We start from the raw sequence: 27341 nt of genomic DNA, 5'->3' as shown, positions 1-27341 counted from the left end.
AGGGGATTCATCAGAGAAAAGGACTTTACTCCTGTCCTCAGCAGTCCAATCCCTGTACCTTTTGCAGAATATCAGTCTGTCCCTGATGTTTTTCCTGGAGAGAAGTGGCTTCTTTGCTGCCCTTCTTGACACCAGGCCATCCTCCAAAAGTCTTCACCTCACTGTGCGTGCAGATGCACTCACACCTGCCTGCTGCCATTCCTGAGCAAGCTCTGTACTGGTGGTGCCCCGATCCCGCAGCTAAATCAACTTTAGGAGACGGTCCTGGTGCTTGCTGGACTTTCTTGGAGGCCCTGAAGCCTTCTTCACAACAATTGAACCGCTCTCCTTGAAGTTCTTGATGATCCAATAAATGGTTGCTGAAGGTGCAATCTTACTGGCAGCAATATCCTTGCCTGTGAAGCCCTTTTTGTACAAAGCAATGATGACGGCACATGTTTCCTTGCAGGTAACCATGCTTGACAGAGGAAGAACAATGATTCCAAGCACCACCCTCCTTTTGAAGCTTCGAGTCTGTTATTCAAACTCAATCAGCATGACAGAGTGATCTCCAGCCTTGTCCTCGTCAATACTCACACCTGTGTTAACGGTTGGATCACTGACATGATGTCAGCTGGTCCTTTTGTGGCAGGGCTGAAATGCAGTGGAAATGTTTTTGGGGGATCCAGTTCATTTGCATGGCAAAGAGAGACTTTGCAATTCATTGCAATTCATTTGATCAATCATCATAACATTCTGGAGTATATTCAAATTACCATCATACAAACTGAGGCAGCAGACTTTGTGAAAATTAATATTTGTGTCATTCTCAAAACTTTTGGCCATGACTGTAGATGTCCTGGAGGGCTAGCATTGTGCATACACACCATACACAGACCATACACACACACACACATACGCACTCACACACACACACATACGCACACACACACACACACACACACACACACACACACACACACACACACACACACACACACACACCAGCCACACACACACACACACACACACTCCGCCACTTTTCTCATGTTTAATACCTGTTCAGCTCTTTCATCCAGAACCCCCAGGGAGACACAGAACATTTTCCAGATCGCCAGAGTTGCTGACAACACCGCCTTGACCAGAATCCAGGGTAACGCCCCAAAAGGCACCCTATTCCCTACATAGTATGGGATCCCTATGGGTTCTGGTCAAAATAGTGCACTACTAGGGTGCGGTTTGAGATGCAAGCTTTAAGAAATACTTCAGTGATATAAGATTATTTCTTTATTAATTTAAGCATCCCTGAATATATATATATATATATATATATTTATTTTACAGTCTTTTGATATAAGCATATTTCTTTATGATAATTATTCTGAAGTCATGCTGAGTCCAGAACTAATGCTCTCACACCAGGGCAGGTCATTTGTGAAGTTGCCAGGTTTGCAGTTTGCACAAACATCACTCAAATCAAATCAAATGTATTCGTACATCAGCTGATATCTCAAAGTGCTGTACAGAAACCCAGCCTAAAAGCCCAAACAGCAAGCAATGCTGGTGTAGAAGCATGGTGGCTAGGAAAAACTCCCTAGAAAAAGGCCAAAACCTAGGAAGAAACCTAGAGAGGAACCAGGCTGTGAGGGGTGGCCAGTCCTCTTCTGGCTGTTCCAGGTGGAGATTATAACAGAACATGGCCAAGATGTTCAAATGTTCATAAATGACCAGCATGGTCAAATAATAATAAGGCAGAACAGTTGAAACTGGAGCAGCAGCACGGCCAGGTGGACTGGGGACAGCAAGGAGTCATCATGTCAGGTAGTCCTGAGGCATGGTCCTAGGGCTCAGGTCCTCCGAGAGAGAGAAAGAAAGAGAGAAAGAGAGAGTTAGAAAGAGCACACTTAAATTCAAAGCACAGCCCCCACACCACTAGAGGGATATCTTCAACCACCAACTTACCATCCTGAGACAAGGCCCCGATAGCCCACAAAGATCTCCGCCATGGCATAAATACTGGAGGCTGAGACAGGAGGGGACAGGAAGATCACATCAGTGACCCCCACTCAAGTGACGCACCCCTTCTAGGGACGGAATGAAAGAGCCCCCCAGTTTGCCAGTGACTCAGCCCCTGTAATAGGGTTAGAGGCAGAGAATCCCAGTGGAACCGGCCAGGGACCGGCCAGGGAGAGACAGCAAGGGCGGTTCGTTGCTCCAGAGCCTTTCCGTTCACCTTCCCACTACTGGGCCAGACTACACTCAATCATATGACCCACTGAAGAGATGAGTCTTCAGTAAAGACTTAAACTACTGTATATTGCAGTGCCTACATATATAGTATCTTTATGGATCACAACAGTACTGATATCTCTATGGATCATTACAGTTGTGATATCTCTATGGATCATTACAGTAGTGATATCTCTATGGATCATTACAGTAGTGATGTCTCTGTGGATCATTACAGTAGTTATATCTCTATGGATCATTACGGTAGTGATATCTCTATGGATCATTACGGTAGTGATATCTCTATGGACCCACTGAAGTTGATATCTCTATGGATCAAACTAGTGATATTCAGGACCATTACAGTAGTGATATCTCTATGGATCATTACAGTAGTGATATCTCTATGGATCATTACAGTAGTGATATCTCTATGGATCATTACAGTAGTGATATCTCTATGGATCATTACAGTAGTGATATCTCTATGGATCATTACAGTAGTGATATCTCTATGGATCATTACAGTAGTGATATCTCTATGGATCATTACACTAGTGATATCTCTATGGATCATTACACTAGTGATATCTCTATGGATCATTACACTAGTGATATCTCTATGGATCATTACAGTAGTGATATCTCTATGGATCATTACACTAGTGATATCTCTATGGATCATTACAGTAGTGATATCTCTATGGATCATTACAGTAGTGATATCTCTATGGATCATTACAGTAGTGATATCTCTATGGATCATTACACTAGTGATATCTCTATGGATCACACTCCAACACTCAGACATAATTTACAAACAAAGCATTTGTGTTTAGTGAGTCCGCCAGATCAGAGCTAGTAGGGTTAAGCAGGGATGTTCTCTTGATAAGTGTGCGAATTTGAATATTTTCTGTCCTGCTAAGCATTCAAAATGTAACGAGTACTTTTGGGTGTATGGGAATGTAGTGAAGTAAAAGTAAAATTCGTCAAAATATAAACAGTAAAGTAAAATGGAGATACCCAAAAAACTACTTAAGTAGTACTTTAAAGTATTTTTACTTAAGTACTTTACACCACTGATCAGCAGACAACACAACATAATTGTAATGAGTTTGATGAGTATTGATTGACTTATTTTAAATTAATCTACTGAATGAACACAGTAGGTATTACGTTAATTCTGAAACAACTGTGTGTATTGGGTTAAGTCTGAAACAACTGTGTGTATTGGGTTAAGTCTGAAACAACTGTGTGTATTGGGTTAAGTCTGAAACAACTGTGTGTATTGGGTTAAGTCTGAAACAACTGTGTGTATTGGGTTAAGTCTGAAACAACTGTGTTGTGTATTGGGTTAAGTCTGAAACAACTGTGTTGTGTATTGGGTTAAGTCTGAAACAACTGTGTGTGTATTGGGTTAAGTCTGAAACAACTGTGTGTATTGGGTTAAGTCTGAAACAACTGTGTGTATTGGGTTAAGTCTGAAACAACTGTGTGTATTGGGTTAAGTCTGAAACAACTGTGTGTATTGGGTTAAGTCTGAAACAACTGTGTGTATTGGGTTAAGTCTGAAACAATTGTGTGTATTGGGTTAAGTCTGAAACAACTGTGTGTATTGGGTTAAGTCTGAAACAACTGTGTGTATTGGGTTAAGTCTGAAACAACTGTGTTGTGTATTGGGTTAAGTCTGAAACAACTGTGTGTATTGGGTTAAGTCTGAAACAACTGTGTTGTGTATTGGGTTAAGTCTGAAACAACTGTGTGTATTGGGTTAAGTCTGAAACAACTGTGTTGTGTATTGGGTTAAGTCTGAAACAACTGTGTGTATTGGGTTAAGTCTGAAACAACTGTGTTGTGTATTGGGTTAAGTCTGAAACAACTGTGTGTATTGGGTTAAGTCTGAAACAACTGTGTGTATTGGGTTAAGTCTGAAACAACTGTGTGTATTGGGTTAAGTCTGAAACAACTGTGTGTATTGGGTTAAGTCTGAAACAACTGTGTTGTGCATTGGGTTAATTCTTAAACAACAGTAGGTATTGGTTTGCGTGTTGAAACTCTACCTCTGACTTTCCTCTGTCTTCCTTTTTCTCTAGGGGACCATTCTGTTACCTGGAAACAGAGTCACTGAGCATCCCAGCAATGGTGACGAGGGGGGGAAATTCCTGTTTGAGGTCTCTGCAGGTAAGACGAAGAAATAGAGCTGCTTTTAATCTTACCCAAGCCAGAGCAAATCCAGACGTACTATTCACCGGAAAGACCTTAATTCAAGGGCACCTCGTGATGAAAATGACAATAGGGTGACATTGTGACAGAATCCATTATAATCACACCTCCCAAAAATGTAAAGTGTTTGGGAACACTTGCTGTCCCTTGCAGTCACAGCTCAGTAAACACAGCGAACACAGGCGACTGTTGTTATTTTCTGAGATGGATCGAGAGTGTTAGCAACACTCACTCTCGTCATTGTTTTGTGTGGGTCTCTGTGGATTATAAAGACATTACAAATTCAATCAAATCTGCTCTGCTGGAAATGTCCAATCTTCCTTCACTGCAAAAAAATACCCACATCTTATTTTTATCAAATTATTTTTTTGTTAGACATAATACACATTGTGTCAGTGGTCTCTTAAATATTCTGACCTCTAATGTCAGATTCCATGTTTCTCTCCTTGCTAGCAGTATATCTTTCTACCACATCATAACAACAGCCCTTTGTAGTTTGAAGTGACACTCAGTGGGAAATATTTTGATGTTGCACAGCTGGTGAGTCATTGACTTATGCAGTGACTGGGTTCGTCCCAATTGGGGTTTCTCACCCTATTCCCTACATAGCAGTGGTTGGAACCAGTTCAGGGAACAGAACTTTTTTTTGAAGAATAGAAACAGAACCGGGAATGAAACTGATCTATAGTGTTTTCCGGGAAACAGATTTTTTTTTTTTCTATTCTTGAGAACTGGTAAAAAATACATATTTCTAGATCCAAAAATATTCCTAAAGTCTAGTATATATTTCTGTAATTCAGAACGCTCCATGTTCACCCCTCTCGCTCACTCTCTACCCAGCTGTGAAATTTCAGATGTATCTCGCCCATGCACTTATCTGACCAATCAAACACAGCTCCAAAGAAAGCTTTTCTATCCGTGCTAATTGGTGGAGTAAATTAATGAGATAAATATAACAATGCCATTGATTTCACAGGTAAAAAAATATATGCGAAAAGGAACTATATGAACTGTTACTTGTTGTTGTTGTTCGAACCAGTTCAGAACCGGTTCGGAACATCGGAACGGAACAGAAGAAATATGGGGTTCTCTTCGGAACAGAGCGATTGGATAATCATTTCGGTTCCAACCCCACTACATAGTGCACTAATTTTGGGCAGAGCCCTATGAGCCCTGATCAAAGGTGGTGCACTATGTAGGGTGTAGTGTTCCATTTGGGAGTCTTTGTTTGGGTACTAGTTGTTTCTTTGATGACCCTTGACATTCTTCCCAGAGCTCAGTGGCTCTTTGAGTGAGACACACACACAAACTGTGGACTTTGACCTTGCAGACCCTGAAGCTGCAGTCGGGATGGCCTTGACTAGAGACTAGAGACTAGAGACTAGAGAGTACACAAAGGAAAAGGGAGTTAAGGGAGTCCTGGGAAAAAATTATTTCTAAGCACGGTCTGTGTCCCAAATGGCCCCCTATTCCCTACATCGTTACACAACTTTTGAACAGTGCTAATAGGACTCTGGTCAACAGTAGTGTCCTATATACCAGGACCAATAGGACTCTGGTCAACAGTAGTATACTATATACCAGGACCAATAGGACTCTGGTCAACAGTAGTGTACTATATACCAGGACCAATAGGACTCTGGTCAACAGTAGTGTACTATATACAAGGACCAGTGTACTATATACCAGGACCAATAGGACTCTGGTCAACAGTAGTGTACTATATACCAGGACCAATAGGCCTCTGGTCAACAGTAGTGTACTATATACCAGGACCAATAGGACTCTGGTCAACAGTAGTGTACTATATACCAGGACCAATAGGACAGCTGTAAGACATCCCTCAGCTGGTCTGTCGGGGAATGCGTGACCAACTCCAATCGATCCACCAGAGAGGAATGTGTAGAGGATGTTGTGTACTGACCCATGATGGAAACACAGAACACTCATCTTTCCCTTTCTGGTGTACCCCTCCTTTCACTCCCTCGCTTCTTTCATTCTGGTATATCATCCCCCGTTGCTTTTATGAAGAAAACAGAATTGAGATCCAAGAGGTTATTGTTCCGTATTCTATTGACTGATCCCTGACTGATCTTTATTCCATTCTGTATTCTACTGACTGATCCGTGACTGATCTTTATTCCATTCTGTATTCTACTGACTGATCTTTATTCCATTCTGTATTCTTCCTGACTGATCTTTATTCCATTCTGTATTCTTCCTGACTGATCCGTGACTGATCTTTATTCCATTCTGTATTCTATTGACTGATCTGTGACTGATCTTTATTCCATTCTGTATTCTACTGACTGATCCGTGACTGATCTTTATTCCATTCTGTATTCTTCCTGACTGATCTTTATTCCATTCTGTATTCTACTGACTGATCTGTGACTGATCTTTATTCCATTCTGTATTCTTCCTGACTGATCTTTATTCCACTCTGTATTCCCCCTGACTGATCCGTGATTGATCCTTATTCCATTCTGTATTCCCCCTGACTGATCTGTGACTGATCTTTATTCCATTCTGTATTCTTCCTGACTGATCTTTATTCCAGTCTTTATTCTACTGACTGATCCGTGACTGATCTTTATTCCATTCTGTATTCTATTGACTGATCCGTGACTGATCTTTATTCCATTCTGTATTCCCCCTGACTGATCTGTGACTGATCTTTATTCCATTCTGTATTCTTCCTGACTGATCCGTGACTGATCTTTATTCCAGTCTTTATTCTACTGACTGATCCGTGACTGATCTTTATTCCATTCTGTATTCTATTGACTGATCCGTGACTGATCTTTATTTCATTCTGTATTCTACTGACTGATCCATGACTGATCTTTATTCCATTCTGTATTCTATTGACTGATCTGTGACTGATCTTTATTCCTTTGAATACAATCAAGAACCAAGGCTTGTTCTCTCATAGGTTATTGTGACGGTTCTTTATTCCAGTCAAAACAATGTGCCCTTGAGTTCTTCTTTTTGGGTTATTAAAATGAATAAGTGAAGCTTGTCTGAACAGTGCCTGTGCTGCTTTGATTGTGAGTCTGTGTCTCAGCCTTTGTTTTTGGAGAGTTGTGTCCTTGCAGCCTATCTATCTAATGATTTGCACTAGCCAAGTGGTAGACGTATCAGTTCCAGGGTAACTTTGTGGATTCTTTTTTTTTGTTGCCTTTGTTATTGTTTTTTGAAACTTTTTGAATTAGTCCATTCATTGACATTTCCTGTAAGGCATGCATCACCCCTTCCACTCAATGTGGTGTTTCTATTACAGTGCATAGTGTGTGTGGCCCACTGGACTAAACATTCCTGGCTTCTGGGTTTTCCTCTAATTCATACAGCCAGCCTGCTAACTCAAAAACATTTCATCCTCACATTGTGAATGCTGGTTCATTCACTAGAAGACGTTGTGCATGTGATTCTCATGCCAGGAACAGGGAGAAAGAGATGATTTTCAGTGACTTGGACCAGTGTATTTTCCTGTCAATCACTTTTTTTGTACGTCCCAAATGGTATCCTATGGGCCCTTGTCAAAAGTAATGCACTACATAGGGAATAGAGTGCCAACACGTTGTGAATAATTGCTTATATTGTTCATGTGGACTCTGTTACATGAGAGAACAAAACATAAGGCTTTAGTTTGGGGATGAGTGATGGCCGAACACATGTCCATATGTCTTGGTGTTTGGCACACACAATAAACGATATACTGTACGTACTTCAACATAGGATAGAGCAGATTGTAGGTTTCTAGGTAAAGCACAGACCTAGATACTCCTTCCTGAGAGCATCACTGATAATGACTGTAGATTATATGCAAGGCAAGCTATGTTTTGTCCTACAGCTATAAATCTCTACTTTGGTCATGTGGAATAAATGGGCATATTCCGTTGAACCTTTTAATTAGATTTATATATCAAAAAAACATCTGACCTGAATGATAAACGAACTGAGCTGAGTTAAGAACACTAAGAGAGGAGCATAAATCATGTTTTTTAATCAGCAACTATCTTTTCTGTTCTGAAGTGACTTGTTACTCACAGTAAATCGTTCCGGCTGTTGCCGTAGACCAGGGATGGGCAACTTTGATGTGGGTGTGGGGCCACAAAATATGAGGGGCCCCAGTGGCTCACTGGTCTGCGTACCCACGCATGCAGTCAACTGATTTGTGCAATCAATCCACTTGTGCAGTTAAACTACTTCACTCTGTTAACTAAATCCATTATACTAGAAGCCAGGGCCAGTTTTCGTCTTTTGGTGGGCCTAAACACCTCGCGGGCAAATCATTTTACTGGCCCCCCCGTCGTGACGGCGGAGAGAAGAAAGTACGTTTTAAAGTTAAATTCCTGCAATTCTACACATTATGCCATGGGGTCTAGAGAAAATGTTGCAATTTATAACAAATGTCATGAATTCTACACATTTTGCCACGTGGTCTAAAGAAAATGTTGCAATTTATAACAAATGTCATGAATTCTACACATTTTGCCACGTGGTCTAGAGAAAATGTTGCAATTTATAACAAATGTCATGAATTCTACACATTTTGCCACGGGGCCTAGAGAAAATGTTGTAATTTTATAACAAATGTCATGAATTCTACACATTTCTTCATGGTGTAGAAAGAAGATGGCCTCCCGGGTGGCGCAGTGGTTAAGGGTGCTGTACTGCAGCGCCAGCTGTGCCATCAGAGTCCCTGGGTTCGTGCCCAGGCTCTCTCGTAACCGGCTGCGACCGGGAGGTCCGTGGGGCGACGCACAATTGGCCTAGTGTCATCCGGGTTAGGGAGGGCTTGGTCGGTAGGGATGTCCTTGTCTCATCGCGCACCAGCGACTCCTGTGGCGGTCCGGGCGCAGTGCGCGCTAACCAAGGTTGCCAGGTGCACGGTGTACCCTCTGACACATTGGTGCGGCTGGCTTCCGGGTTGGATGTGCGCTGTGTTAAGAAGCAGTACGGCTGGTTGGGTTGTGTATCGGAGGACGCATGACTTTCAACCTTCGTCTCTCTCGAGCCCGTACGGGAGTTGTAGCGATGAGACAAGATAGTAGCTACTACAACAATTGGATACCACGAAATTGGGGAGAAAAAGGGGTAAAAAATAAATAAAATAAAAAATAAAAAAATTGGGCTGACCGTCAGTGACAGACATAACAGGAGGGAAACTGCTGAAACACAACCACATTTAGAAATTGCACCTTGTGTCTTGCTCCATGGGCCGACAAAATGGAATGTGGTTGTCCATCCCTGCTGTAGATTGTCACAGCCTGTCATAGCCCGAAGTAGACTGATAAAGCATCTATAAACAAATCAGCTTTCAGAAAGGAGAAATGATTTCCCATGTGGCCAGCTGTAGCTGTCCAATATATCACCCATGTTTTATAAACCTTGTGACAGGGTTTTGACAAGGTTAATGCATGACACTTTAATCAATTATACCATTGGTGTTTAACCCTTTTGACAAGGTTTCAATACAGGTGGTATGCAAGTGTGGTTTATACATGACACGTCAGCCAATCATATCATTGCAGTTTTTTTGTCTTCTGAATGGCAATCAATTAAGTTTTGTTGTGTCACATATTCAAAATGGAATAAGGAATAAAGTCAACTTTATTTTTAGAACAGGCAAACCAGCAACCACCAGGGAATTTGAAATGCTAATATTGCTTCCAAGAATAGCTTGTTGTCCTAGCGTTGCCCTTGTCTTAGAAAAGAGAGAAGGTTGAGCTGAAAGTGGCTTTGCTGGGGAAGCTGTGGGTGAGAGGGAGAGATGGTTCCTCTTTTAGGGAAACAGTCTGAGAGAGAGAGATGGTTCCTCTGAGACACTGAGTCATGTGGAAAGAAGAACACCTGCTGTCTGTGTTCCGGTAAACCATAACCATAGAATTGGAATTGTTAGACTGGACCAGTGAAATATATCTGTGATGTGAGTGGCTTTGACCCTTCTTGTAATTCTACGTCTAGGAATCCATCACCCCCCCAGACAGACATGGCCTGGGTCTGCCTAGCTGGCATGAAGCCCTAAACTCTGGATCCTGGTTCCATTCTAACGTCCGTAGTGTCCTACTTATATCAGAATGCTGAGTGGTACGTAAGTGTGAATATTGGAACGGAGCCTGGGTCTGCCTAGCAGCAGCCCTGAGCTCTGGTTCATGCTCCTGTCACAGCACCCGGGTAATCGGGGTCTATAATGCTAGTTTAATGGGGGTCCTCAGTCTCTGGGGTTGCATGATATTATTCTCACTTTCAATGGGCTCAGTTTATCTCTTTATAGCTGCCTGACACACACACACACACAAACACACACACAGTGTTGAATCATATTATCATCACCTTTGGTTATGGCTTAATTACAGTGAGCCAGGAGGGGGTAGAGGAGGGCTATTCATTATCTCTGTCTCCCCACATACAGAGAGCTCTGTGTGTGTGTGTGTGTGTGTGTGTGTGTGTGTGTGTGTGTGTGTGTGTGTGTGTGCAACAGGAGCAGACATGGAGGTCATGTGCTTGAGCGATTTACAGTCTTGCTAATTTTATTTAGGGGTTAATGTTTGACAAGAAGCTGACAGGGGGAGGAGGGAGGTAGAGAGAGGGGTGGGGAAGCTGTCAATGTCAAAGTCAGGGTCATAGCTGTAGTATAGCTGTTCAGCCTCTTAAAGCCACAGGATTTCATGGCAACGATGGCAGTATTTCAGTAGTGTGTTGCCGCCCATACCACACAGGATTCCTACGGATTTAGGATTTCAGTGTGCAGTTTGAGAGAGAGAGAGAGAGAGAGAGAGAGAGAGAGAGAGAGAGAGAGAGAGAGAGAGAGAGAGAGAGAGAGAGAGAGAGAGAGAGAGAGAGAGAGAGAGAGAGAGAGAGAGAGAGAGAGAGAATTATTTGTAAAGTAGCTGCTTTTTTTCCAAATCAATGTTGGTGTTGGTTTGTATGCAGCTGGTAATGTTTGTATGCAGCTGGTAATGTTTGTATGCAGCTGGTAATGTTTGTATGCAGCTGGTAATGTTTGTATGCAACTGGTAATGTTTGTATGCAGCTGGTAATGTTTGTATGCAGCTGGTAATGTTTGTATGCAGCTGGTAATGTTTGTATGCAGCTGGTAATGTTTGTATGCAGCTCTGTAATGTATATCATGTAGTCAATAGCAACAGCATCCTGTAGACCTCCCCCTACATTCCACTTAGTAATGTAATACTGTATTCTGCCAGGCTAGGGCTTTATGTACCAGAACGGTGGGCAATGTGCCTTTTCCTGGCAATGTGCCTTTTCCAGGCATTGGGCTGGTCATTTATTACTGTGGCTTTGTTCTCTTTCTGTGCCAGGTTGAGGCCATGCATGTGGCATGTGGATGACCTACCCATATCCCATCATGGCTGGGCATCTGGTGTAAGTCTTCAGAGCAGCGTGAAGCACAGGATTGGTTCAGGAGTGTGCACACGCACACACAACATACACCTCGTAGCCTCATAACTCTTTTGGGGAGGGTGTGCTGATGTTTTAAGTTAAAGAACCGACAGTATGGTTACTTAATCTGCACTAGCAGCATATCGTATTGTGAGAGAGTTACAGAATAATAATGAAATGGCTGACACTATCAAGCTGTGTTCCACAACAGTAGGCAGAAAGTCAGTAATACAGTGGGCCCATATTTCTGCCTGTAAGAGAGGTACTGTTTATTCCACCTTTCCAGTAGAAAGTTACACAATCCTTATCGGCAGTAGTCCTGTGGGAGTTGACTGTATTACCCGAGAGAGTGCAGCAGTAGTCCTGTGGGAGTTGACTGTACTACCCCAGAGAGAGTGCAGCAGTAGTCCTGTGGGAGTTGACTGTACTACCCCAGAGAGAGTGCAGCAGTAGTCCTGTGGGAGTTGACTGTACTACCCCAGAGAGAGTGCAGCAGTAGTCCTGTGGGAGTTGACTGTACTACCCCAGAGAGAGTGCAGCAGTAGTCCTGTGGGAGTTGACTGTACTACTGGAGAGAGTGCAGCAGTAGTCCTGTGGGAGTTGACTGTACTACCCCAGAGAGAGTGCAGCAGTAGTCCTGTGGGAGTTGACTGTATTACCCGGAGAGAGTGCAGCAGTAGTCCTGTGGGAGTTGACTGTACTACTGGAGAGAGTGCAGCAGTAGTCCTGTGGGAGTTGACTGTACTACCCCAGAGAGTGCAGCAGTAGTCCTGTGGGAGTTGACTGTACTACCCAAGAGAGTGCAGCAGGAGTCCTGTGGGAGTTGACTGTACTACCCAAGAGAGTGCCTGTGGGAGTTGACTGTAGGAGTGCCTGTCCTGGGGAGTTGACTGTACTACCCCAGAGAGTGCAGCAGTAGTCCTGTGGGAGTTGACTGTACTACCCCAGAGAGTGCAGCAGGAGTCCTGTGGGAGTTGACTGTACTACCCAAGAGAGTGCAGCAGGAGTCCTGTGGGAGTTGACTGTACTACCCCAGAGAGTGCAGCAGGAGTCCTGTGGGAGTTGACTGTACTACCCAAGAGAGTGCAGCAGGAGTCCTGTGGGAGTTGACTGTACTACCCAAGAGAGTGCAGCAGTAGTCCTGTGGGAGTTGACTGTATTACCCGAGAGAGTGCAGCAGGAGTCCTGTGGGAGTTGACTGTATTACCCGAGAGAGTGCAGCAGGAGTCCTGTGGGAGTTGACTGTATTACCAGAGAGAGTGCAGCAGGAGTCCTGTGGGAGTTGACTGTACTACCCCAGAGAGTGCAGCAGGAGTCCTGTGGGAGTTGACTGTATTACCCGAGAGAGTGCAGCAGGAGTCCTGTGGGAGTTGACTGTATTACCCGAGAGAGTGCAGCAGGAGTCCTGTGGGAGTTGACTGTACTACCCCAGAGAGAGTGCAGCAGGAGTCCTGTGGGAGTTGACTGTACTACCCCAGAGAGAGTGCAGCAGTAGTCCTGTGGGAGTTGACTGTACTACTGGAGAGAGTGCAGCAGGAGTCCTGTGGGAGTTGACTGTATTACCCGAGAGAGTGCAGCAGGAGTCCTGTGGGAGTTGACTGTACTACCCCAGAGAGAGTGCAGCAGTAGTCCTGTGGGAGTTGACTGTACTACCCCAGAGAGAGTGCAGCAGAGTCCTGTGGGAGTTGACTTCTACCCCTGAAGAGTGCAGCAAACTTTAGTCCTGTGGGAGTTGACTGTATTTCCCCCAGAGAGAGTGCAGCAGGGAGTCCTGTGGGAGTTGACTGTATTACCCCAGAGAGAGTGCAGCAGTAGTCCTGTGGGAGTTGACTGTACTACTGGAGAGACTGTGCAGCAGGAGTCCTGTGGGGACACTGTACTACCCCATGAGCAACATGCAGCAGTAGTCCTGTGGGAGTTGACTGTACACTGGAAAACGTGCAACATCACAAAACGACACTGTGAAAAAGTTGGCAACATCACAAAAGAGACACTGTGCAAACGCAGGAACATCCTGTGGGAGTTGACTGGCAACATCACCCCACTGTGAAAGTGGCAGCATCACAAAACGACACTGTGAAAAAGCATGGCAACATCCCAAAACGACACTGTGAAAAGCAGGCAACATCCAAAACGACACTGTGACTACCCCAGATCACAAAACGACACTGTGAAAACGCATGGACATCACAAAACGACTCTGTGACATATTGGATTCTCATCACAAAACTGTAATTGTCTGGTGCCATGGAAACTTCACAAAACGACACTGTGAAAACGAATGGCAACATCACAAAAAGTCATACACTGTGAAAACGCATGTGCAACATCACCAAACGACACTGTGAAAACGAAGGCAACATCATAAAACTACACTGTGAAAACGCCTGGCAACATCACAAAACGACACTGTGAAAACGCATGGCAACATCACAAAACGACACTGTGAAAACGCATGGCAACATCAGAAAACGACACTGTGAAAACGCATGGCAACATCACAAAACGACACTGTGAAAACGCATGGCAACATCACAAAACGACACTGTGAAAACGCATGGCAACATCAGAAAACGACACTGTGAAAACGCATGGCAACATCAGAAAACGACACTATGAAAACGCATGGCAACATCACAAAACGACACTGTGAAAACGCATGGCAACATCACAAAACGACACTGTGAAAACGCATGGCAACATCACAAAACGACACTGTGAAAACGCATGGCAACATCAGAAAATGGTATTGCTGATAAACATGCACTATAACCATAGAGTGAATTCTAAATCTGTATTCTGAGAGACAAATATCATGACATTGATAAAGATTGTTGTTTGTTGCTTCGAATCCATCTGTAAAGGAAAGTCCAGTAGCAACACTGCAGAGATCTAATCAGCTGTTGTTGTTGTTGTTGCTGCTGCTGTGGTTGTGCAATTTTTTCCAGCCAATTTTTTCCAGCCAGTCAGTCACAGAAGCTTGAGCTAGTGGTAACTGCAGTGTGTTTGTGTGTGTGTGTGTTTGTGTGTGTTTGTGTGTGAGTGTGTGTGTACACGTTTGTGTGTGTGTGTGTTGCTCCCTGTGCACTGCCCTGACTGACTGGAATGTGTGAGCCACAGTGGCCACTAATTATTAGCAAAACACTGACTGACCACCAGGCTACAAGACCTGTCATCCCCACAAACAGGGCCAACTGTCATCAGCGGCCAGCTGAGGAGAGGTCACACACACACACACCGGGGAGAAAGTAACGCCTGGAAAAGTCAAGCCTGTTAATAAGTGCTTCTGTTCAGACTTTCAAAAGAAAACACTGTAGTAGTGTACAGTCTATAAACACTGTAGTAGTGTACAGTCTATAAACACTGTAGTAGTGTACAGTCTATAAACACTGTAGTAGTGTACAGTCTATAAACACTGTAGTAGTGTACAGTCTATAAACACTGTAGTACACTACAGTCTATAAACACTGTAGTAGTGTACAGTCTACAGACACTGTAGTAGTGTACAGTCTACAGACACTGTAGTAGTGTACAGTCTACAGACACTGTAGTAGTGTACAGTCTATAAACACTGTAGTAGTGTACAGTCTATAAACACTGTAGTAGTGTACAGTCTATAAACACTGTAGTAGTGTACAGTCTATAAACACTGTAGTAGTGTACAGTCTATAAACACTGTAGTAGTGTACAGTCTATAAACACTGTAGTAGTGTACAGTCTACAGACACTGTAGTAGTGTACAGTCTATAAACACTGTAGTAGTGTACAGTCTACAGACACTGTAGTAGTGTACAGTCTACAGACACTGTAGTAGTGTACAGTCTACAGACATTGTAGTAGTCTATAGATACTATTTAGTAGTACACTACAGTCTATAGATACTATTGTAGTACACTACAGTGTATATATATATATATATATATATATATATATATATTTTTTTTTTTTTTTAACCTTCATTTAACTAGGCAAGTCAGTTAGGAACAAACTCTTATTTTCAATAACGGCCTAGGAACAGTGGGTTAACTGCCTTGTTCAGGGGCAGAACGACAGATTTTTACCTTGACAGCTCGGGGACTTGCAACTTTTCAGTTACTAGTCCAACGCTCTAACCACTAGTCTACGGACTGTAGTGTACTTCTATAGTATCTATAAACTGTAGTGTTTTTCTATAGTATCTATAAACTGTAGTGTACTAATATAGTATCTATATACTGTAGTGTACTTCTATAGTATCTATGGACTGTAGTGTACTACTATAGTATCTATATACTGTAGTGTACTACTATAGTATCTATGGACTGTAGTGTACTACTATAGTATCTATGGACTGTAGTGTACTACTATAGTATCTATACAGTATATGGACTGTAATACTGTACCCCCAGCCACCAAGTTAACAAGTAACATTCAGGACTGTAGGGTATTTACCAGGACGTATACACAGAGCATTCTATAACTGGCAAATGTCTTCAATGACATTTTCAAACTCTCCCTGACGGAGTCTTTAACACTTCTTTGGTTGCTACATGATTCCACAAGTGTTATTTCATAGTTTTGATGTCTTCACTGTTATTATACAATGTAGAAAATAGTTTAAAAAACAAAGAAAAACCCTTAAATGAGTCGGTGAGTCCAAACTTTTGACTGGTTCTGTAAACGCAATAAAAATGTAACACTATTAAAAAAAACAACAACAGCTGATTACATTTTTTTTTTTTTTTTAAACACCTAAAGAAATGACTAATGATGTACACATTTACAGGAGCTCTGTGCTTAGGCTGCTATTAGGACACCATGGCAACTATAGAACTAATGTTACTATAGAACTAATGGTACTATAGAACTAATGGTACTATAGAACTAATGGTACTATAGAACTAATGGTACTATAGAACTAATGGCAACTATAGAACTAATGGTACTATAGAACTAATGGTACTATAGAACTAATGGTACTATAAAACTAATGGTACTATAGAACTAATGGTACTATAGAATTAATGGCAACTATAGAACTAATGGTACTATAGAACTAATGGTACTATAGAACTAATGGTACTATAGAACTAATGGTACTATAGAACTAATGGTACTATAGAATTAATGGCAACTATAGAACTAATGGTACTATAGAACTTTACTATAGAACTAATGGTACTATAGAACTAATGGTACTATAGAACTAATGGTACTAAGAACTAATTACTAAAATTAATGGCAACTATAGAACTAATGTTACTATAGAACTAATGGTACTATAGAACTAATGGTACTATAGAACTAATGGTACTATAGAACTAATGGTAATAAAACTAATGGTACTATAGAAAATGGTACTATAGAACTAATGGTACTATAGAACTAATGGTACTATAGAACTAATTACTAAAACTAATGGTACTATAGAACTAATGGTACTATAGAATTAATGGCAACTATAGAACTAATGGTACTATAGAACTAATGGCAACTATAGAACTAATGGTACTATAGAACTAATGGTACTATAGAACTAATGGTACTATAGAACTAATGGTACTATAGAACTAATGGTACTATAGAACTAATGGTACTATAGAACTAATGGTACTATAGAACTAATGGTACTATAGAACTAATGGTACTATAGAACTAATGGTACTATAGAACTAATGGCAACTATAGAACTAATGGTACTATAGAACTAATGGTACTATAGAACTAATGGTACTATAGAACTAATGGTACTATAGAACTAATGGTACTATAGAACTAATGGCAACTATAGAACTAATGGTACTATAGAACTAATGGTACTATAGAACTAATGGTACTATAGAACTAATGGTACTATAGAACTAATGGCAACTATAGAACTAATGGTACTATAGAACTAATGGTACTATAGAACTAATGGTACTATAGAACTAATGGTACTATAGAACTAATGGTACTATAGAACTAATGGTACTATAGAACTAATGGTACTATAGAACTAATGGCAACTATAGAACTAATGGTACTATAGAACTAATGGTACTATAGAACTAATGGTACTATAAAACTAATGGTACTATAGAACTAATGGTACTATAGAACTAATGGTACTATAGAATTAATGGCAACTATAGAACTAATGGTACTATAGAATTAATGTTACTATAGAACTAATGTTACTATAGAACTAATGGTACTATAGAACTAATGGTACTATAAAACTAATGGTACTATAGAACTAATGGTACTATAGAACTAATGGTACTATAGAACTAATGGTACTGTAGAACTAATGGTACTATAGAACTAATGGTACTATAAAACTAATGGTACTATAGAACTAATGGTACTATAGAACTAATGGTACTATAGAACTAATGGTACTACAGAACTAATGGTACTATAGAACTAATGGTACTATAGAACTAATGGTACTATAGAACTAATGGCAACTATAGAACTAATGGTACTATAGAACTAATGGTACTATAGAACTAATGGTACTATAGAACTAATGGTACTATAGAACTAATGGTACTAGAACTAATGGTACTATAGAACTAATGGCAACTATAGAACTAATGGTACTATAGAACTAATGGTACTATAGAACTAATGGTACTGTAGAACTAATGGCAACTATAGAACTAATGGTACTATAGAACTAATGGTACTACAGAACTAATGGTACTATAGAACTAATGGTACTATAGAACTAATGGCAACTATAGAACTAATGGTACTATAGAACTAATGGTACTATAGAACTAATGGTACTGTAGAACTAATGGTACTATAGAACTAATGGTACTATAGAACTAATGGTACTATAGAACTAATGGTACTAATGGTACAGTCATCTTAAACATTTTTCTGAGCCAAAACAATACTGGTCTCTCCTCTCCATGGCATCCGCTTCCAGTTCATTTCAACCAGGGAAAAACAAGGGGACAGCCTTATGAATCGGCTCATAAAGAGCCTACAGAGAACCAGAGAAAGAACGAACGAGAGGAAAACTTAACAAACTGTTCCACTCAGTCTAAATCTGGCCCTGGCTACAGCTAAGTAAAAAGACACAGTGCTGCAAGATTGGAAGGTTACTGTAGGACCATCTGGGTCGGCTTGGACAGAGGAAGAGAGAGAGAGGGGAGAGAGGGGGGAGGGAGAGAGAGGGGGGGGGGGGGAGAGAGAGGGGGGGGGAGCGGGGGAGAGGGGAGAGAGGGGGGGAGAGAGAGGGGGGGGAGAGAGAGAGGGGGGGAGGGGAGGGGGAGGGGTGGGGGAGAGAGAGAGAGAGGAGGGGGAGAGAGAGGGGGGGGAGAGAGCGGGAAGAGAGAGAGGGGAGAGAGAGAGAGAGAGAGAGGGGAGGGTGAGAGAGAGAGAGAGAGAGACATAACACACAGTTGTCCATTGTCCTGTGAGGCGATGATAGAAGCTGGAGAGAGGCCAGGTATCTGTTGACTACTAGGGGGCAGAGAAGGGGAGAAGGGGTAGAGGATATAATGAGTGACGGAGAGGGGGAGAGAAGGAGAAAAGAGAAAATAGGGAGTGACGGAGTGAGGAAAATAGGGAGGAGGGTGGCAAGGGTGTGAAATACTCAAGGAGATTTTCTCTCTCTCTCTTTCTGTTCTTTGCAGCACCTTCCTCCTAAATCTATAGATGAATACTGTAGCCAGCTATTTTCTACAGTCTAGTCTTTCATTTGTGAAAGTTGGTCGTGTCTGATGCCTATATAGGTGTTGTGATGCCCCAACAACATTCATTATACTATACACTGACTGTAGAAAACATTACAAACACCTTCCTAATAAAGAGTTACGTCCCCTTTTGCCCTCAGAACCACCTCAATTCGTTGGGGCATGGAGTCCGCAAGGTCTTGAAAGCATTCCAGAGAGATGTTGGCCCATATTGACTCTAATGCTTCCCACAGTTGTGTCAAGTTGGTTGGATGTCCTTTGGTTGGTGTACCGTTCTTGAAACACATGGGAAACTGTTGAGTGTGAAAAACCTGACAGCGTTGCAGTTTTTGACACAAACCGGTGCTCCTGGCACCTACTATCATACCCTGTTCAGAGGCACTTTGGTATTTTGTGTTGTCCATTCACCCTCTGAATGGCGGACACACACAATCCCTGTCCCAAATGTCTCAAGGCTTACATTTTTTTTATTTAACCTGTCTCTTCCCCTTCATCTACATTGATCATTGAGGTTGTCACGTCCTCACCTAAGTTCCTTTTGTATGTCTCTATTTTGTTTGGTCAGGGTGTGAGTTGGGGTGGGCATTCTATGTTTTGTTCTAGGTTTTGTACTTCTATGTGTTTGGCCTGGTATGGTTCCCAATCAGAGGCAGCTGTCAATCGATGTCTCTGATTGAGAACCATACTTAGGTAGCCTGTTCCCACTTGTGCTTGTGGGTAGTTATTTTCTGTTTTGTGTTGTTTCACCTGACAGGACTGTTTTGTTTCTTACATTCTCGTTGTTATTTTTGTTTCGTGTTCTGTTATATTAATATATTAACATGGACACTTACCACACTGCGTGTTGGTCCGATCTTGACTACTCTTCCTCAGACGAAGAGGAGAATCATTAGAGGTAAGGCAATAAATAGGCCATGCTGGCGAAGTAATTACAATATAGCAATTAAACACTGGAATGGTTGATGTGCAAAAGATGAATGTGCAAGTAGAGATACTGGTGTGCAAAGTAGCAAGATGAATAAATAATACAGTATGGGGATGAGGTAGTTGGATGGGCTATTTACAGATGGGCTATGAAGTCGGTGCTGCTATGGTGACCAGTGAGCTGAGATAAGGCGGGGCTTTACCTAGCAAAGACTTGTAGATGACCTGGAGCCAGTGGGTTTGGCGACGAGTGTAACGCTCGTCGAAATGGGTAGACCAAGGCGCAGCGTGATTTGAGTTCATCATACATTTATTAGAATGAGAACCCTCATCAAAAACAATAAAGAGAAACAAACAAACGAACGTACAGCCTTGTAGGGCTCAAAAGCAACAATACAAAAACAAGATCCCACAAACAACAGGTGGGAAAAGGCTACCTAAATATGATCCCCAATCAGAGACAACGATAGACAGCTGCCTCTGATTGGGAACCATACCAGGCCAACATAGAAAGACAAAAACTAGACTACACGTAGAAATAATAAACTAGAACACCCCCCCAGTCACGCCCTGACCTACTACACCATAGAAAATAAAGGCTTTCTATGGTCAGGACATGACAATGAGTATGAAGCGAGGGCCAGCCAACGAGAGTTTGCAGGTAGCAGTGGTGGGTAGTATATGGGACTTTGGTGACAAAACGGATTGCACTGTGATAGACTGCATCCAGTTTGTTGAGTAGAGTGTTGGAGGTTATTTTGCAAATGACATCGCTGAAATCGAGGATCGGTAGGATGGTCAGTTTTACGAGGGTATGTTTGGCATCATGAGTGAAGGATGCTGTGTTGCGAAATAGGGAGCCGATTCTAGATTTAATTTTGGATTGTAGATGCTTAATGTGAGTCTGGAAGGAGAGTTTACAGTCTAACAAGACACCTAGGTATTTGTAGTTGTCCACATATTCGAAATCAGAACCGTCCAGAGTAGTGATGCTGGACAGGCGGGCAGGTGCGGGCAGCGATTGGTTGAGGAGCATGCATTTAGTTTTACTTGCATTTAAGAGCAGTTGGAGGCCACAGAAGGAGAGTTGTATGGCATTGAAGCTTGCCTGGAGGTTAGTTAACACAGTGTCAAAAGAAGGGCCAGAAGTATACAGAATGGTGTCATCTGCGTAGAGGTGGATCAGAGACTCACCAGCACCAAGAGTGACATCATTGATGTATACAGAGAAAAGAGTTGGTCCGAGAAAATAACCCTGTGGCACCCCCATAGAGACTGCCAGAGGTCCGGACAACAGGCCCTCCAATTTGACACACTGAACTCTATGAGAGAAGTAGTTGGCGAACCAGGCAAGGCAGCCATTTTAGAAACCAAGGCTGTTGGTGTGTGGTGGAATGTGGTGATTGACAGAGTCGAAAGCCTTGGACAGGTCGACGAATACGGCTGCACAGTATTGTCTCTTATCGATGGCGGTTATGATATCGTTTAGGACCTTGAGCGTGGCTGAGGTGCACCCGTGACCAGCTCTGAAACCAGATTGCATAGCGGAGAAGGTACAGTGGGATTCGAAATGGTCGGTAATCTGTTTGTTAACTTGGCTTTTGAATACCTTAGAAAGGCAGGGTAGAATAGATGTAGGTCTGTAGCAGTTTGGGTCTAGAGTGTCTCCCCCTTTGCATAGGGGGATGACCGCGGCACCTTTCCAATCTTTGGGAATATCAGACGATGCGAAAGAGAGGTTGAACAGGCTAGTAATAGGGGTTGCAACAATTTCGGCAGATCATTTTAGAAAGAGGGTCCAGATTGTCTAGACCGGCTTATTTGTAATGGTCCAGATTTTGCAGCTCTTTCAGAACATCCGCTACCAGGATTTAGGTGAAGGAGAAATGGGGAAGCTTGGGCGAGTTGCTGTGGGGGGTGCAGAGCTGTTGACCGGGGTAGGAGTAGCCAGGTGGAAAGCATGGCCAGCCGTAGAAAAATGTTTATTGAAATTCTCAGTTATCTTGGATTCATCGGTGGTGACATTGTTTCCTAGCCTCAGTGCAGTGGGCAGCTGGGAGGAGGTGATCTTATTCTCCATGAACTTTTGCAGTGTCTCAGAACTTTTTTGATTTTGTGCAACAGGATGCAAATTTCTGTTTAAAAAAGCTAGCCTTAGCTTTCCTAACTGCCTGTGTATATTGGTTACTGACTTCCCTGAAAGGTTGCATATCACGGGGGCTATTCGATGCTAATGCAGAATGCCACAGGATGTTTTTGTGCTGGTCAAGGGCAATCAGATCTGGAGTGAACCAAGGGCTATATCTATTCCTGGTTCTACATTTTTTGAACGGGGCATGATTATTTAAGATGGTGAGGAAGGCACTTTTAATGAATAACCAGACTTCCTCTACTGACGGGATGCGGTCAATATCTTTCCAGGAAACCCGGGCCAGGTCGATTAAAAAGGCCTGCTCGCTGAAGTGTTTTAGGGAGCGTTTGACAGTGATGAGGGGTGGTCGTTTGACCGCAGACCCATTACGGATGCAGGCAATGAGGCAGTGATCCCTGAGATCTTGGTTGAAGATAGCAGAGGTGTATTTGGAGGGCAAGTTGATTAGGATGATATCTATGAACCGACAGTAAAAGGGGTCCAGGCCAATTGGCAAAATAGGTATTGTAGGCCAGGAGTGGCTGATGGACCTGTTCAGCTACCCGGGAGATGGGCCTAGCATGGGCTAGCTCCAGGCTAATTGGTGCTTGCTTCGGGACAGAGACATTAGCCAGGAGTAGCCATTCGGATTGCAGTTAGCTAGCTGCGATTCAGGTGAAACGGTGAAAAGGTTCAGAGCTTGCTGTAGGAATCCCGGGATATGGAGAGAAAATCAGTCCGGTATGCTCTGGTTTGAATCGCGTTGTGCAAACTAGCGAGAATATTCTGAGCAAAGGTTAGCTGAGCTGATGGTCTCAGTCCTTTAGGTGCCTTTTGGCAAACTCCATGCAGTCTGTCATGTGCATTTCACTGAGGAGTGGCTTCCGTCTGGCCACTCTACCATACATTCCTGATTGGTGAAATGCTGCAGAGATGTCTGTCCTTCTGAAAGGTTCTCCCATCTCCACAGAGGAACTCTGGAGCTTTGTCAGAGTGACCATCGGGTTCTTGGCCACCTCACCAGGCCCTTCTCCCCCGATTGCTCAGTTTGGCTGGGTGGCCAGCTCTAGGAAGAGTCTTGGTGGTCCCAAACTTTTTACATTTAACAATAATGGAGGCCACGGTTCTTGGGGACCTTCAATGCTGCAGAAATATTTTGGTACCCTTCCCCAGATCTATGCCTCGACACAACCGTGTCTCGGAGCTCTACGGACAATTTCTTTGACCTCATGGCTTGGGTTTTGCTCTGATGTGCACTGTCAACTGTGGGACCTTATATAGACAGTTGTGTGCCTTTCCAAATCATGTCCAATCAGTTCAATTTACTACAGGTGAACTCCAATCAATCTCAAGGATGATGAATGGACACAGGATGCACCTGAGCTCAATTTTGAGTCTCATAGCAAAGGGTCTGAATACTTATGTAAATAAGGTATTTCTGTTGTTGTAAATTGTAATACATTTCCAACAATTTCTAAAAACCTGATTTAACTTAGTCATTATAGGGTATTGTGATGTCATTATGGCGTATTGTCTGTAGATTGATGAGGAAAATGTTTTATTCAATCCATTTTAGAATAAGGCTGTAACGTAACAAAATGTGGAAAAAGTCAAGCTGTCTGAATACTTTCCGAATGCACTAGGTCCGTCACGACTTCCGCCGAAGTCGGTTCCTCTCCTTGTTCGGGCGGCGTTCGGCGGTCGGCGGCACTGGGCTTCTAGCCATCATCGATCCACTTTTCATTTTCCATTTGTTTTGTCTTGTCTTCTCACACACCTTGTCTCAATATCCCTCATTACATGTTGTGTATTTAACCCTCATTTCCCCCCATGTCTTTGTGAGGAATTGTTTATTGTAAGTGCATGTGCACGTTTTCTCTGGTGCGCGATGGGTTTTGTACCCATTTGTTTGTTGTTCTGGTTTCCGGTGGTTTTTATGAATAAAATTGCTTCGTTGATTACCCAGTTTTGCTCTCCTGCGCCTGACTTCCCTGCCGCCAGTTACGCACTCCCTTACAAGGTCAATATTACCACATAGTCTCTCGTAACAGACTGTTAAGTAGCTGGTCAGAGATCACAGCAAGAGAAAGTCAGAGATCAGAAAATCACCCAATGTTCATCTGAATCCTAACACAAAATTCCGACAAGAAAGTACACCTGCTATTTTGAAGAGGGGAAAGAGTGCACCCCTGCCTCTCTCCCCCAGTCTGACTAGTTGTGCTTTAGTATGCTCAGTGTGTCGTTGCTCTCTTTGCCTGAGGCTGTTCAGCCTTCTCAACCCCCCCTCTGTTTGCCTAAAGCTGTTTAGCCTTCTCAAAACTCCCTCTGTTTGCCTGAGGCTGTTCAGCCTTCTCAACCCCCCTCTGTTTGCCTGAAGCTGTTCAGTCTTCTCAACCCCCCTCTGTTTGCCTGAGGCGTTTCAGCCTCCTTAAAACTCCCCTCTCTTTCCCTGAGGCCGTTCAGTCTTCTCAAAACTCCCCTCTGTTTGCCTGAAGCTGTCCAATCTTCTCAAAACTCCCCTCTGTTTGCCTGAGGCTATTCAGCCTCAGAACTCCCCTCTGTTTGCCTGAGGCTGTCCAGTCTTCTCAAAACTCCCCTCTGTTTGCCTGAAGCTGTCCAGTCTTCTCAAAACTCCCCTCTGTTTGCCTGAAGCTGTCCAGTCTTCTCAAAACTCCCCTCTGTTTGCCTGAGGCTGTTCAGCCTCAAAACTCCCCTCTGTTTGCCTGAGGCTGTCCAGTCTTCTCAAAACTCCCCTGAAGCTGTCCAGTCTTCTCAAAACTCCCCTCTGTTTGCCTGAGGCGGTTCAGCCTCCTTAAAACTCCCCTCTGTTTGCCTGAAGCTGTCCAGTCTTCTCAAAACTCCCCTCTGTTTGCCTGAAGCGGTTCAGCCTCCTTAAAACTCCCCTCTCTTTCAGACGTTTATTGGTAGTGCTGCTGTTTGAAATTATCCTTCCTGCTCCTGACTTCTCCCATGCAGCAACACAATGGAGATTCAGGGGTTCTACATCCGAAATGGCATCTTATTCCACACAGGGCTCTGGTCAAAAGTAGTGCACTGTGTAGGGAATAGGGTGCCATTTTAGATACTTCAGAGAGCGTTTACTGGCCGAGCCGCAGCATGGCTCCTTGTATTACAGGAAATGTTTCTATGGCTATAGGCTGCAGAGGCATCCCATAATACTGATAGTCCCCTTCACTATCAAATAAAAGAACATTTTATCAGTCACATGTGTTTAGCAGATGTTATTGCGGCTGTAGCCAAACGCTTGTCATGTAACACTAGGCAGGCGGATGGCTTCAGGGCTCAGGCAGAACTGCTGTTGTTAATACAGCTAGGGGACAGGGACAGGGGACAGGTACAGGGGACAGGGGATAGTGTACAGGGGATAGAGGACAGGGGACAGTTGATAGAGTACAGGGGACAGAGGACAGGGGACAGGGGATAGAGGACAGGGAACAGGGGACATGGGATAGAGGACAGGGGACAGGGGACAAGGGACAGGGGATAGAGGACAGAGGACGGGGGACGGGGACAGAGGACAGGGGACAGGGGACAACCACAGTGTATCGTTTCTACTATCGCTTTTACGTTAGCCTCACATATATGACGTCAGGCATTCTCTTGTCCTATTCAATAGTGTTGTGAGACGGTTGGTTAAACACTAAAGTAGTTGTTCTCTTATTGAAAAAGGATTTAGGCTCTCATGTAGGTATTTTCTCATCATACAGGGTTGAAACTTGCACAGTGTTGTGTGAGCCCCTTGGTGATTAACCAATGCAGCAGTTTTGCATGGAAGAGTTCCTCGCCACCCGTGTGAAAGAATGCCTATAGTGCCCTCATGTGGTTTCATAAATCATTACAGCAAAGGAAAAATGTGCCAAGGTTTCATCTGCTGTCCTGAATAATATTATGACTGTGTTTTTGGCAAACACAGGCCATTTTTATACACGTTAGTAAATGTCGACAATAACAGTCAACTTCTGTTTGCTTGTGTATTGTCCAGGTTGGTTATGTTGTTGACGTCCCAACAGAGTCCCACTGCTCACGTTGCCAAGCACTTAAAAGTGTATCAGTATCTCATGTAGAATATCCACCTCTCCTCTCTGTGAAATTGATATTTACATCCTCTCTCTGTCTATGGAAGTACAGTTTGAGGAGAAACAAGGTCATACCCTCTCCATTTTGCACTACTATGTACAGCTGAACAGCTTCAGGCATACGTAGATTGTGTCCCTAATAGGGCTTTGGTCTAAAGTTGTGCACCTCACTTGGGAAAAGGGTGTTATTTGCAGACATACTGTAGCAAGCTTAATGCATCTGTAATGTTACAGATTGATATGAGCTGGTGTGGATAGACATGTGTTTGTAGCAAGCTTAATGCATCTGTAATGTTACAGATTGATATGAGCTGGTGTGGATAGACATGTGTTTGTTTGACAGCCGAGTGCTCACTGTCCTTTTCATTTAGATTACCAGCCAGGGCAGCACCACACCAGCCTCGGGGGCCTAAGTTAGACCAGCCAGGGCAGCACCACACCAGCCTCGGGGGCCTAAGTTAGACCAGCCAAGGCAGCACCAGACCAGCCTCGGGGCCTAAGTTAGAACAGCCAAGGCAGCACCAGACCAGCCTCGGGGGCCTAAGTTAGAACAGCCAAGGCAGCACCACACCAGCCTCAGGGGCCTAAGTTACACCAGCCAGGGCAGCACCAGACCAGCCTCAGGGGCCTAAGTTAGACCAGTGAGGAAGACCTTGAGGAGCAGCAGGGAGGGAAACC

General features: G+C 43.2%; 1 protein-coding gene across 2 annotated transcripts in view; it reads left to right on the top strand.

Moving 5' to 3' along the window:
• The window catches only part of arhgap24 (Rho GTPase activating protein 24), a 212670-nt gene that overhangs the window by 74522 nt on the left and 110807 nt on the right, over positions 1–27341 (top strand). For both annotated transcript variants that reach the window (XM_042326458.1, XM_042326457.1), the window contains exon 3: positions 4302–4389. In XM_042326458.1, the coding sequence (XP_042182392.1) occupies positions 4302–4389 (88 nt within the window). The remainder of the gene's footprint in view (positions 1–4301; positions 4390–27341) is intronic.

The sequence above is a fragment of the Oncorhynchus tshawytscha genome, linkage group LG09 (assembly GCF_018296145.1).
Source record: "Oncorhynchus tshawytscha isolate Ot180627B linkage group LG09, Otsh_v2.0, whole genome shotgun sequence".
NCBI classification, from domain to species: Eukaryota; Metazoa; Chordata; class Actinopteri; order Salmoniformes; family Salmonidae; genus Oncorhynchus; species Oncorhynchus tshawytscha.
This window is presented reverse-complemented; position numbering and strand designations above follow the sequence as displayed.